General features: G+C 37.7%; 1 protein-coding gene across 5 annotated transcripts in view; it reads right to left on the bottom strand.

The window, feature by feature from the left end:
- The window catches only part of PHF3 (PHD finger protein 3), an 89100-nt gene that overhangs the window by 16381 nt on the left and 58629 nt on the right, over positions 1-14090 (bottom strand). For all 5 annotated transcript variants that reach the window (XM_014462692.2, XM_023760651.1, XM_006096823.3 and 2 more), the window contains 5 exons: positions 10826-11135; positions 7090-7273; positions 4286-4433; positions 4047-4203; positions 2510-2626 (listed from right to left, as the gene is read on the bottom strand). In XM_014462692.2, the coding sequence (XP_014318178.2) occupies positions 2510-2626; positions 4047-4203; positions 4286-4433; positions 7090-7273; positions 10826-11135 (916 nt within the window). The remainder of the gene's footprint in view (positions 1-2509; positions 2627-4046; positions 4204-4285; positions 4434-7089; positions 7274-10825; positions 11136-14090) is intronic.

Raw genomic sequence — 14090 nt, 5'->3', positions numbered from 1 at the left:
GCTTCACAGCGGGGCCTCATCTGGGCACCTCCAAATCCCAAACAAGGAAGAGGAATCTACAGATCTCTCCATAGCTCCTGCTGGGTAGCCTCAGGCAGAGGCTAAATTAGCACCTCCTTAGAGATCCAGGAGCCAGTGTACCCAGTGGTCAGAGTGGGACCATCCAGATTACAACTCCTCAGATTCATAAGGGACACACTCAGGGGGCAGACTCAGTGAGCACCAAAGCCCAGTGAAGCAAGTCTTGCCCCAGAAGGGTGTCTCCAGCACAGAAGTTCTCCCACTGCAGACACAGCTGATTCTCACAGCCAATTGGCCTGGAGGTCAATTCCTCCCAGTGATACCCACAACAATCAAGGCTTAACTACAAGACTGTGCACAAAGCCCACAAGGGGGTGCACCAAGAGTGTCCACCTCAGGTAATTGGGGAGGCTGAGCCACTGGGCCCTATAGGACACCTAGCACAGAAAGCCACTCTATCAACACAGGGAAGCATAAAAAATGCGGAGACAAAGAAACAGGTCACAAATGACAGAAATGGAGGAAAGCAAACTACTGGATAGAGTTCAAAACCACACTTTTAAGGTTTTTCTAGAAACCACCGATAAATTTAGTGAGATCCTGGATAAATCTAGTGAGACCCTTGAGGATATGAAAAAGGACCAACTAGAAATTAAGCATACACTGACTGAAATAAAGAATATTATACAGACTCCCAACAGCAGACTAGAGGGTTGCAAGGATCAAGTCAAATATTTGAAATACGAAGAAGCAAAAAACACCCAACAGGAAAAACAAAAAGAAAAAAGAATCCAAAAATATGAAGATAGTGTAAGGAGCCTCTGGGACAACTTCAACTGTACCAACACCCGAATTATGGGGGTGCCAGAAGAAGAGAGAGAGCAAGATATTGAAAACCTATTTGAAGAAATAATGACAGAAAACTTCCCCTACCTGGTGAAAGAAATAGACTTACAAGTTCAGGAAGCACAGAGAACCCCAAACAAAAGGAATCCAAAGAGGACCACACCAAGACACATCATAATTAAAATGCCAAGAGCAAAAGAAAAAGAGAGAATCTTAAAAGCAGCAAGAGAAAAACAGTTAGTTACCTACAAGGGAGTACCCATACGACTGTCAGCTGATTTCTCAATAGAACCTATGCAGGCCAGAAGGGAGTGGCAAGAAATAGTCAAAGTGATGAATACCAAGAACCTACAACCAAGAGTACTTTACCCAGCAAAGCTATCATTCAGAATTGAAGGTCAGATAAAGAGCTTCACAGATAAGAAAAAGCTCAAGGAGTTCATCACCACCAAACCAGTATTAAATGAAATGTTGAAAGGTATCCTTTAAGAAGAAGAAGGTACAGATACAAATTATGAACAACAAATACACATCTATCAACAAGTGAATCTAAAAATCAAGTGAATAAATAATCTGATGAACAGAATAAACTGGTGATTATAACAGAATCAGGGGCATAGAAAGGGAGTGGACTGACTATTCTGGCGGGGGGGTGGGGGGAGAAGGGGTGTGGGGGTGCGGGAAGAGACTGGACAAAAATCGTACACGTATGGATGAGGACAGTGGGGGCGGTAAGGGCAGAGGGTGGGGGGGGGAACCGGGTGGAGGGGAGCTATGGGGGGGAAAAAGAGGAACAACTGTAATAATCTGAACAATAAAGATTTAATTTTAAAAAAATATGTGAAAAAGTATAATATATGAAATCAAGGCCTTTGGTACTTCAAACTAGATTTGGCAGAAGATCTACTTGGAAACTTAATACTTAAGATGCAGATAAATATTATGAAGAATCAGGTAAATTATGTAGAGTTAATATGAATTATAAGTAACCAGTATTTTCTAGAATAAAGGGCTCATGTTCTGAGGCCACTGTAATAAAATAGTGGATGATGGGTTACCTCATACCTCAAGTCACATACATACTCACTTAAATCTTTAAAGGTATTTCAAGTTCACAACCTTCAACTAAAAACTCTTAGCATCAGTGACTTTTAGAATTTTTTAGTTTTAAAAATGCAATATGGTGCACATACTGTATATGTTACATAACATTCCAGTTAGTGCTACTTAATTAAATACACAACATTTCTGTGAATACATTAAGACATGGCAATTCAGGTCAGTTTTATCAGTAAATTTGTTACAGGAAAAAACACTTTTTCAGATCTTTTGGCATTTGAAACTTCAAATTGGGATTATAAATCTACAAAATTTTCATTCTGAATTAAATCTGGCTCTCCAAATTACTAATACTCATAATACAAGATGTGAGTAAGATGCACCTATTTCCCCACCTTCTGCTTTACAAATTATATAATAAAACACAAAGTATTTATGTAACCTGAAAACTTGAGAAAATGAAAAAAAGCAGCAGAGATCAAGAAAAATAAAAGATAGCATTTAAGAACAAGGCTAAACAACTAGAAGGCTTAAAAAATATAGACTTTAATAAAGTCAAACACATATTCATAAATAATCTTACATGTCTGTTTTCTCTTCGTCTCCAAGCAGCTAACTCTTTCGAAGCTAATTCTTCTGGACTCATTCTTATAAGATGATCAGGGGTTACTTCTCCTTTCAGTACTTTTTTAAATAATATCTGGAAGTATTTTAAAATGGGAAGGGGAGAAAAACATTTTCAGAGGGAAAAAAAGCGGCTATCCAGAAACTTGTAATAAATAAGATGCAATTTTGAAAACTGATTTATAAATGTTTTATAATTTACATATTGCCTACTATAAGATTAAAAGACAGCCTTGTAGCCTAGGAACTTATCGAAGGCAGCAAAATACATATCTCATAAAAAGCAACACATGATGCAGAAGCACGTACACTGGAAACATTACAGCATCTATCCCAAAGCTGTATTATGTCTTCCCAAGGACACACTGTCATAACAGACAAAGTACTACATAAAAGAGCTTTACTAAATATGATGTCTTTCATATTTTTAAGATTGCATATGTTTAAATCTTAACAGGCCTGTAGGAATTCCAGAGGGAAAAACCAACTGAAAAAAAGAAACCTAAAGGAACTAATTTCTTATTGAAGAAAAACTTCCAGATTATACAATTCAAAAAGTAATAGATCCCCTGCCTAGCCAGGGGTCGGCAAACTGCAGCTCGCGAGTCACATGCAGCTGTTTGGCCCCTTGAGTGTGGCTCTTCCACAAAATACCATGTGTGGGCGTGCATGTACAGTGCGATTGAAACTTCGTGGCCCATGCACAGAAGTCAGTATTTTGTGGAAGAGACACACTCATGGGGCCAAAGAGCCGCATGTGGCTCTCGAGACGCAGTTTGCCGACCACCGCACCATAAAGTGAGATTCTACATTGTAGAATTCTCTTAAGTAGCTGTTAGAATATTTCAAGAAAATACTTAAATCACATACTACAGCAAATATAGGTATGCAAACTGACAAACTGCTATCACTTATGTGAAAGCTTTGTCAAATTTAACCAAATATGCAAGGCATTTGCATCTACACACACACAGCTTTTAGATTCTAAATCACAAACAAGAAATCCCAAGAAAGTTAAGTTTTCATTGTGAATGTTTACTCCACTGCTAAAAGATATTCAGAACTAAAGTCATATTTAATGTAATAAAAATGTCTTAAAATAGTTTTTTTTAAATCTAAATGCAATTTATTTTAAGGAATGCAGTTATTTTCTGATTTAAATCAGAAGTATTAAATAGTATTGTCAATTTTAGCTTAATCATTTTTGAAGAATACATACGAATTCTTTTTAACAAATTGGACTGAACAAGGAACATAAAGGAAAGAAAATTCACATAAATCAAGTTAAGACAGATTTAGTATTTTATATTTTAAGAGACTCGTTCTTTAATACTAGTCACCACTAAGCAGAATTCAATCCAGAAGCAAAAGACTATTAAAATTCCATGGTCTCACTCCAAGAAATTATAGATCTACTGTATTACAATCTTAAATCCTTATGCATTCAGTAAAGTAGAAAGCACAAGTATCTATGAACATGAACAAAACACACTTACATTGTTTTTAGGATCTTTCAGGTTGAACATCAAACTTCTATATTTGTTCTTATATTTAGCATCTGTGTCCCGAAAAAAAGAGAAAAGCTCTTTTTCAATTTTTGTGGCAACTTTTGCTGCCTTTTCCTCTGGTACCTTCAAATTTGAATCTGTAAGTCTTAAAATTAGAACAATTTAATTATTTTTCAAATACAAGAAGCACGTATTATTCAATCTTCCACAATAGTAATGTGTGTTACCTTTTCATCAGAATGTCTTTGAGAGAGTGTCTGACACTCTGTCGGATCTGATCTGCAGAGGGCTTGGAAGCAGGGGCAGCAGGAGGATGCACATTAGGCGCTCCTTTTTCAATCTTCTTCTTTTTTACCTCTTGCTTCTCATGAGCACCTAATTTAAATAAATATAAAAACACATTACATTGTTTCTAAAAACATATTTTTTTAATACAGACATAAATTTATAAACAAAACTGACTGATTAAAAATGACTACTTATTTCTAACTACTCCATATTGAAATATTCTTGACATTCTAAATCTATATATGGTGACAGATGTTAAGTAGACTTACTGTGGTGATCATTTCATAATATTCAGAAATATTAAATCATTATGCTGTACAGCTAACACTAATATAATGCTGTGCCAGCTATACCTCAAGTTTAAAAAAATTTTAATTAGAAATTAAGTGACTAACACATGGCCCTAAAGCTAAAAAATGATATAGCCTCTTTTCCATTTTAAATAATGGCTTTTAAAGCTAGTTACTTTTCACATATATGCATTAACTTTTAAAAAACTATTTAGAAAATGTGGCCTAAACTTATTAAGAGAGCAAATAATGTAATGATCTTAGCACTAACACAAAATTCATGAATCTCCTCTGGTTTTAAAACAAACATACTTGGCCCTAACCGGTTTGGCTCAGTGGATAGAGCATCGGCCTGCGGACTGAAAGGTCCCAGGTTCGATTCCGGTCAAGGGCATGTACCTTGGTTGCAGGCACATCCCCAGTGTGGGGTGTGCAGGAGGCCGCTGATCGACGTTTCTCTCTCATTGATGTTTCTGACTATCTCTCTCCCTTCCTCTCTGTAAAAAAATCAATAAAATATATTTTAAAAACAAACAAACGTCCTTGATTGATACTGTAATTTGAATGTTAAGCTTTTCAAATGATTTTCCAATCCACTATTACTAATTCCTGTGCATCTCCAAAAAATGTCGAACATTCCACTACTCTGACCTCCTATCACACCAACTTATTTATTCTAAAATCTCCTTCCTCATTCTTAAACCTATCCTTTCTATCGTCTATGCCAGTGATGGCGAACCTATGACACGCGTGTCAGAGGTGACACGCGAACTCATTTTTTTGGTTGATTTTTCTTTGTTAAATGGCATTTAAATATATAAAATAAATATCAAAAATATAAGTCTTTGTTTTACTATGGTTGCAAATATCAAAAAATTTCTATATGTGACACGGCACCAGAGTTAAGTTAGGGTTTTTCAAAATGCTGACACGCCGAGCTCAAAAGGTTTGCCATCACTGGTCTATGCCCTCACTTTCCCACATAACCAACTTTGATTAAACAGTCCAACACTATTACCACTCCTTTGCATACTTATGCCTTTATTCTCTCTCCTTTAAACCTCTGCATTGGCAAAATCACAACACCGAATAGCCTACGAACAGCTTAACATAACTGGAAAAAAATAAGCTCTGGTGTGGACAGGTCTCACTTTAAATTTATAAGCCACAAATCTTAAGTAGATAACTCAATCTATTGCCTTAGTCCTGTTAAATTTTCTCAGAAAATTTCCTCTCCCACTTTCAAAACATCAATTTTACTCGTGTTCTCTCTTCTCAAACCAACAACCCTTTTCCTCACCTTCAACCTCATTTGATTTTCTCACTTCATATTTTTAGTGAGAAAACAGAAAAATGTCAGCTATCACATCTTCCCATAACTAAATCAACCTGTATCTGTCCTCCCTATCATATACCATCTTCCTTTTCTATGACCTAACACTTCAATGTGAATCCCACCCCCTCATCTCATGGATTTTTTAACTTCATCCATCACATAATCTCTCCTCTATCACCAAATTCTCTCTGTCTAAGGGATCATTGCAATTAATGCTGTCTATATCTCCTTAAAAAAAAAAAAAAAAAAAGTCCTGGGGCAGGCTATGAGTTCAATGGGACAAAAAAGGAACACAGATAATACTTCCTCAATAATAAAGATTTTTTAAAAATAAATAAAAATAAAATAAAAAGTGCTAGATCCCATATCCACTTCTAGTTAGCACACTATCTGTTCCCTTTAAAAGCAAAATTCCTTGAAAGAGTTATCTGTAATCATCTTGTTCCTCACTTTCCATTCTTCCATAAGCCACTACAATTGGTTTCTGTTCCCACTGCTCCACCAAATCATTCTAATCAAGGTTACCAATAATCTCTATTTCACTAAACCACATACTTAATCTATGTCCATCTTATTAAATGTCCAGACCAGACAGCATTTGACATGGTTGATTATTTCTTCCTGTATCAAATTTCATCTTGCTTCCAGGCCACCATGGTCTCTTACTTCTCTTATCTCACTCAGGCCAACTGTCTCTTCTTCCCAACTTCTAAATGTAGATGCTCTCCAAGGGCTGTGCTTCTGTCTCTTCATTATTGAACTCTATCTGTATATATCTAAGTTTGGACTTTAAATTACTATACATTGATAAATACTGTGATTCTCTATCCCATTACTCTACCTTTTCTTCATAGTGTCTAAATTCTGTTAAATAGCATACCATTTTCTTATCTGTCTTCTCCCATTGGTATTTAAGTGCCATGAGGGAAGGAGCTGTACCTTAAATTCATTAGTACTTCCCCAGAATTTAAAGTAATGATTTTTAATTTCAAGTAAGGTTAATCACCAAAACATTAAAATGTTAAAATTTTTTAATTTCCCTAAATATTTTAACTGATAGTATATGAAATAAAATATAAATACATTAGTATATAATAATTTCTGTTAATCTCAATACCTGGTTTTGAAGCTTTTTCCCCTGTGCAAATAACAGTTGTGGAATCTTTTGGTATTTTTTCACTTTTTTCGTCTGAGGATCTCCGAGGTAAAACTGGTTGTCCCACCTTTCGAAGAGGAGCTAGCTGCCATTTTTTCATTTCACTATCTCTACAGTCTGATGAGTTTTTACCTTCACCAGATTCCTGAAAAAAAAAGTATTTAATTACTAGAATTAAAATTTCTATACTATCTTTAAATATAACTCAAGCCTCAAGAGATATAGATGAAAAAATTAAACCTTATTAGTATTACAACCTATAACAATATCAAACATTTTCTATTCTTTGGCCCAGTAACTGTTTAAAGGGATTTTTAAAGATGCACAAAAAATAACTCAATTAGCAAAAAGGAGAATCACCCTTTCATTCAAAATCCATTTGTTAAGCATCTGTTTTCTACAGAACACATACTATTTAGTTCTTTTATATAAAGGAGAACTAAAAAATAGAGATCACATTCCCAATAACAATATTAGAAAGAAAATTAGAGATATAAGATAGAAATAGTTCTCTTAGTTGCCTGTGGATATGGGAAATGGAGGGAAAAATTGTGGAGAAACAGGTATTATATTTTTCACTATTTTCTAAAACAAATGAAGTTCTATTCATCTATAGTAAGTGTATCAGTTAAGTTCTCAGTGTACTAATTGTGGCAATTTTAACTCCCATAAGGTAGAACAAACCTTCAGGATACCTGCTACTCTTATCCTAATATAACCCACAGCTGGTGGTGAAACTGGCATTCTGAGAACCCTGGGAGAAATCAGTCACATCACACTAGTGTTTAAAAGACGGGGAAGCCCGGCCTGCATGGCTCAGTGGTTGAGCGTCAACCTGTGAACCAGGAGGTCATGGTTCAATTCCTGGTCAGGGCATATCCCCAGTTTGTGGACTTGGTTCCCGGTGTGGGTGTGGGGCATGCAGGAGGCAGTCGATTGATGATTCTCTCTCATCATTGTTTTTTTTCTCTCTCCCTCTCCCTTCTCTGAAATAAATAAAATAAAAAATAGTAAATAAAAAACATGGAGAAGAACACTGTATATAGACATAAAGTCATAGAGTACATACAAAAACTGATTTTCTCCAGACTAGGAATCTTCTAATTTTATTTATTTACTTTCTACTTCCCCAAATAGATTTACTTAAGAGCAGGAATATATTTCAAACAGTGCTATAAACCAAAGTCTAGTATCAGGCTTGGCATACAATAGAAACTCAATAAATGGTTTAACATAAAAATCTAGGGGTAACAAATGATTTTTAAAGAGCAGACTTCATAAACTAAAAGCAGACAAGTCTAAATAAGATTCAACGGTTCATCAAAAAGGAAGCAGTTATCACTCGGATAGCACATGCATTTACAAAATCAGACTAGGTCTTTTTCTGGAAATGGGGGGTTTCTCAAACCATTTACAATGTTAATGTTTTTTTTAATGTCATTTTAGACAAGATGGAGACAACTCAGCTAAATGACAAAACAATGAGCCATATTTCTAAATGGCCAAGGAAATGTACCCAAGAAGTGATGAGTAATAGTTGATGATAAAAGTAGTTTTCCAAAGGTGTGTTATAAATTCTTCTCAATGGAGCTTTCAGTTCTGTATTATCAATTACTTTGGTGCTAATCAGATCAATAAAGAAACAGCATATATCAGAAGGACATAATCTGATTCCAAAAAGTCTTGGCAGACAGAAAACAGTGGATACAAGGATTTGGCAAACTGGAACTTAATCCAGATTTGTCATATAAGGAGTGTCTGAAAGAACTGAATTTGTAAGTAATAGAGATTTTGGAGAAAATATGCGCATGCTCTTAAATCTGAATGGTAGGACTAAAAGATTTCCAAGATTGCTTCCAACTCTACGATTCATGTTCATTGTCTTTTGGATTATACTTAACTCTCCATGTACGTTCGTTGCCACTATGTTTCCTCCCTAGCGCTATCTATAATAACGACGACGAATCAATTAGAAAAATAAACAGTAGTAAAAAGGTAGACAAAGAAAATTTATACATTGCTCCTGTAATTGACTAAATATCTTTAAATATCTATTTATAAAATACTTTTAGAAGGTAGTTGAAAATATAAGAATGAGGGAAAACTGACAACTTTTTTAAAGAGTCCACATTTTAAAAGAAAAATTATGAGGTGAGGGTTCCAAGCAAATACTAGGACAAAGGTAAGACAAATTGATTACTTTTCCTTACAGAGAAAAAAATAAAACTCTTCCATTTGGAAATAATAATACCAAACGTAGTTTAAAGATTAATAGACATTTGCGAACCGAATAACTTTTTAAAATTTTTTTATTCATTTCAGAAAAAAAGGGAGAGAGATATGAGAGAGAATGATGAGAGTGAATCCTTGATCAGCTGCCTCCTGCATGCCCCACATTAAGGATCGATCCCAAAACCTGGGCATGTGCCTCAACGAGGAATCAAACCATGACCTCCTGGTTCATAGGTCGATGCTCAACCACTGAGCCACGCCAGCTGGGCTGAAAAGCTTTGTAAAGAAATTTTATCAGTAAGCACAATTTACAGTTAATAATACAAGATCACACACACACATCCTACACAGAAAATCCAAGTACCAGAGATCAGAAATAGCAAAAATAAATAAAATCTGTATGTTACATAAAAATCCATTCACTCTTATAGAAAAACTAGGGCCCCAGTGCACGAATTTGTGCACGGGTGGGGTCCCTCTGGGTGGCCTGCAGGAATTGGGCCAAAACCTGCAGTCCAACGCCATCTGCAGCTCCTACCTGCCGCTCCTGCTCATCCCAGCCCCACTGTGCCTGCCACGGGCTCGCACCCAATCAGTCCCGATCAGGAAAGGCTTGCGCTGCTGTAGCAGCGCTTGCCAGCCATAAGCCCTGCGTCTGGCGCCCTCCCAACGGGAGTGGCCTGCGGGAATGGGTTGAAACCAGCTCTCAGACATCCCCCGAGGGGTCCTGGATTTCGAGAGGGTGCAGACCAGGCTGAGGGACCCCACCAGTGCACTATCGGCCGGGGAGGGACCGTGGGAAGGCTCCAGGTGTGTCCGGCCCATCCCACTCAGTCCCAATCGGCCAGACCCCAGCAGCAAGCTAACATACCAGTCAGAGCATCTGTCCCCCAGTGGTCAGTGCATGTCATAGCGACTAGTCGACCAGTTGACTGCCCCTGGTGGTCAGTGCACAACACAACAAACAGTTGAGCAGCCTTAGCATATCATTAGCATATTACACTTTGGTTGTTCGGTTGTTCTGCCATTCAGTCTATTTGAATATTACCCTTTCATTATATGGGATAGGACTAGAAGCCCATTGCACGAAGATTCGAGCAATAGGCCTTCCTTCCCCTGGCTGCTGGCGCCTGTTTTCCTCCGCCACCCAGAACCCAGGCCTTTGGTCCGGCCGCAGCAGAGAAGCCAAGCCTCTTCAGTCTTCAGTCTCCACTCCGGCCGGAGCCTTCAGTCTTCGCTCCGTGCCTGCATATGCAAATTAATCTCCATCTTTGTAGGGTTAATTTGCATAGTCACTCTGGCTGGCTGTAGTGGAGTGACACAATTTGCATATTTCTCTTCTATTAGTGTAGATAAGTTTGAAAATGTACACTAGAACAATAAAACCTAAGGAGAAATTTCAAATTCTAATTATCAGCCTACACAAAGTTCTTAAGATAACAGAACACATTAGCCAGCAGCTCACCCGTTTTAAAATTTTGACCTTGTGCTTCACTGTATCATCTGTACATTTGGTTTTGTCATTTGTTGATGTGTGCTTTGATAATCCAAGCTTTTCATAGTCCATTGTTTTATCTTCAGTATGGACTTCAACTTTAGCTTGGTTTTCCAAAATATCTGGATCTGTTACTTCAGTCTTTTTATCTTCTTCAGCACAACATTTCACACACACATATTCTTTATCTTCCTCTCCCATTTGCTGTGCTTGAGAAAGACTTAACCCGACACAATCACCGTGAAACCAGTCATCACATCTTCCACAGCCAACCATAAACCTGGAAGGAAAAAGAAAAAAAAACTTTGATACATTTTCTTTAAAATCAATGTCAAAAGCCTAAATTTTCAAAATTTAACTTTTTTTGTATGTTTTCTATCTTTAACCCATTTTATCAGTTCAACATGGAGCAAGTTTTCAAAAAGAATATTCAATGAAAATGAAACTTTTCTCCTCTGGTATGAATGAGAAAATACTGAAAACAAAACAAAAAAAAACCCATAGGACTAAAATAAAGGGCAACTGACCCTCGTCAGTATACTTTATAAAATAAGAAATTATAGAATAATTTCTCTACTGAGAAGGGTGGTTAAGATCTGTGATATGATCACAATCCATCAGTTACATTTAACACAGATCTGTCATACATAAAATTAGAGAATTTATCCAATGAGTAATTTTAAATGACAAAAGCAGAAAACAAAAATGCAACTCAAAAACTAATATAATGGAGTCTCTCAAATTGTTTCTAACCATCTTAATTATGTAACTATTCTTTGAGCTCAAAATACTGTGTTTCAGGGTGTGACATTGATTTTGCTAAAATATCTTTAAGTACTTTTGATTGTGGACTTCCTTAATTCTGACCAAATACTTCACCTAGTAAACTTTTTTCAAAATAAAGATCAATACTATATGTTAATGTGAAAATTTTAATATTGAGGATGACTTTTTAAAATATTTCTAAGGAATGTCCTTATAAAAGTTTTCCCTTTACGGCATTTTATCTAAGAAATAACTTCACGCCCTAATCCGTTTGGCTCAGTGGATAGAGCGTCAGCCAGTGGACTGAAAGGTCCCAGGTTCGATTCTGGTCAAGGGCATGTACCTTGGTTGTGGGCACATTCCCAGTAGCGGGTGTGCAGGAGACAGCTGATTGATGTTTCTCTCTCATCAATGTTTCTAGCTCTCTATTCCTCTCGCTTCCTCTCTGTAAAAATTAATAAAATATATTTTAAAAAAGAAATAACTACACTAACCCATGAAAACGTCCAGGGCCATGAGATTTATGACTCTAAAATGGCAAATCAGCAATTTGAGGGAGAAATTATTTACATACTTTACAACCTGTTAGAAAAACTACAAAACTCAATCATGTTTAACATTTTCATTTTTCAGGTTAGTAACTCATGCTATGTTCGGAAAATTAAGATAGAATAATTCGGGTCTATTCTTTAACAATAAGACTTTGCATTGATTTTGGTAGTAATAATAGTGGCACCTCATGTCAAAGGTTTTATTTTTTTTCAAAACCCCTTTTAAAAAACTGTGGTCCAGGGAAACCAAGATGGTGGCATAGGTAAACGCCGGATATTGCTGCCTCGCACAACCACTTCAAAAATACAACTAAAAGAAAAGACATCATCCAGAACCACAGGAAGGTTGGCTGAGTGGTAATTCTACAAGTAGAAGGAAAGAGAAAAGCACACTGAGACTCAGAGGAGGTGTGGAAGTAAAGTGCAGAGGTACGAAGGCGCACGCGGAAAGGGCTGGCGGCTGAGGACACAGTTGTCTTTTTCAATCAGGAGGGAGTCTCAAGCTCCCAACTGCTCTGAACTCCAGTTCCGGGCGAATCTCTGGTGACCCAGACTCATAAGGGGAGAGGCTAGACTGCCTGGCATCGGTCGGAACTCGAGGGCGGCTTTCTCTCAGAGGTGCTTACAGCAATTACTGGGACACTGAGAAGCGGGGCCTCTTAGGGCAGGACTGAGGAGCAGCCATAGCTGCTTGCTCCGCTCTGTTGATCCCCTGGGACTCCGCCCCATCCAAGCTGTGCGCCGGCTTTTGCATATGAAAGGCCTAGCCCTTTGCAATCTGAAAATTACCTAGCCAACTGCAGCTGGCCCAAGGCCCCACAGCAGCTTGCATTCCTTCACAGTTGAGCTCCGGCTGGGTAGCCTCAGGCAGAGGCTAAATTAGCACCTCCTTAGAGATCCAAGAGCCAGTGTACCCAGTGGTCAGAGTGAGACCATCCAGATTACAACTCCTCAGATCCATAAGGAACACACTCAGGGGGCAGACTCAGTGAGCACCAAAGCCCACTGAAGCAAGTCTTGCCCCAGAAGGGTGTCTCCAGCACAGAAGTTCTCCCACTGCAGACACAGCTGATTCTCACAGCCAATTGGCCTGGAGGTCAATTCCTCCCAGTGATACCCACAACAATCAAGGCTTAATTACAACAAGACTGTGCACAAAGCCCACAAAGGGGTGCACCAGGAGTGTCCACCTCAGGTAATTGGGGAGGCTGAGCCACTGGGCCCTATAGGACACCTAGCACAGAAAGCCACTCTATCAACACAGGGAAGCATAAAAAATGCGGAGACAAAGAAACAGGTCACAAATGACAGAAATGGAGGAAAGCAAACTACTGGATATAGAGTTTAAAACCACACTTTTAAGGTTTTTCAAGAATTTTCTAGAAACTGCCGATAAACTTAGTGAGACACTCAAGAAATCTAGTGAGACTGCCGATAAATTTAATGAGATACTCAATAAGTCTAGTGAAACCTCGAGGTTGTGAAAAAGGACCAACTAGAAATTAAGCATACACTGACTGAAATAAAGAATATTATACAGAGATCCAACAGCAGACCAGAGGATCACAAGAATCAAGTCAAAGATCTGAAATACGAAGAAGCAAAAAACACCCAACCGGAAAAGCAAAAAGAATAAAGAATCCAAAAATATGAAGATAGTGTAAGGAGCCTCTGGGACAACTTCAAGCGTACCAACACCCGAATTATGGGGGTACCAGAAGAAGAGAGAGAGCAAGATATTGAAAACCTATTTGAAGAAATAATGACAGAAAACTTCCCCTAGAGGATCACAAGAATCAAGTACAAGTCCAGGAAGCGCAGAGAGCAAAAAACACCCAACCGGAAAAGCAAAAAGAATAAAGAATCCAAAATATGAAGATAGTGTAAGGAGCCTCTGGGACAACTTCAAGCGTACCAAC

Source organism: Myotis lucifugus, unplaced genomic scaffold (genome assembly GCF_000147115.1).
Source record: "Myotis lucifugus unplaced genomic scaffold, Myoluc2.0 scaffold_187, whole genome shotgun sequence".
NCBI lineage: Eukaryota > Metazoa > Chordata > Mammalia > Chiroptera > Vespertilionidae > Myotis > Myotis lucifugus.
This window is presented reverse-complemented; position numbering and strand designations above follow the sequence as displayed.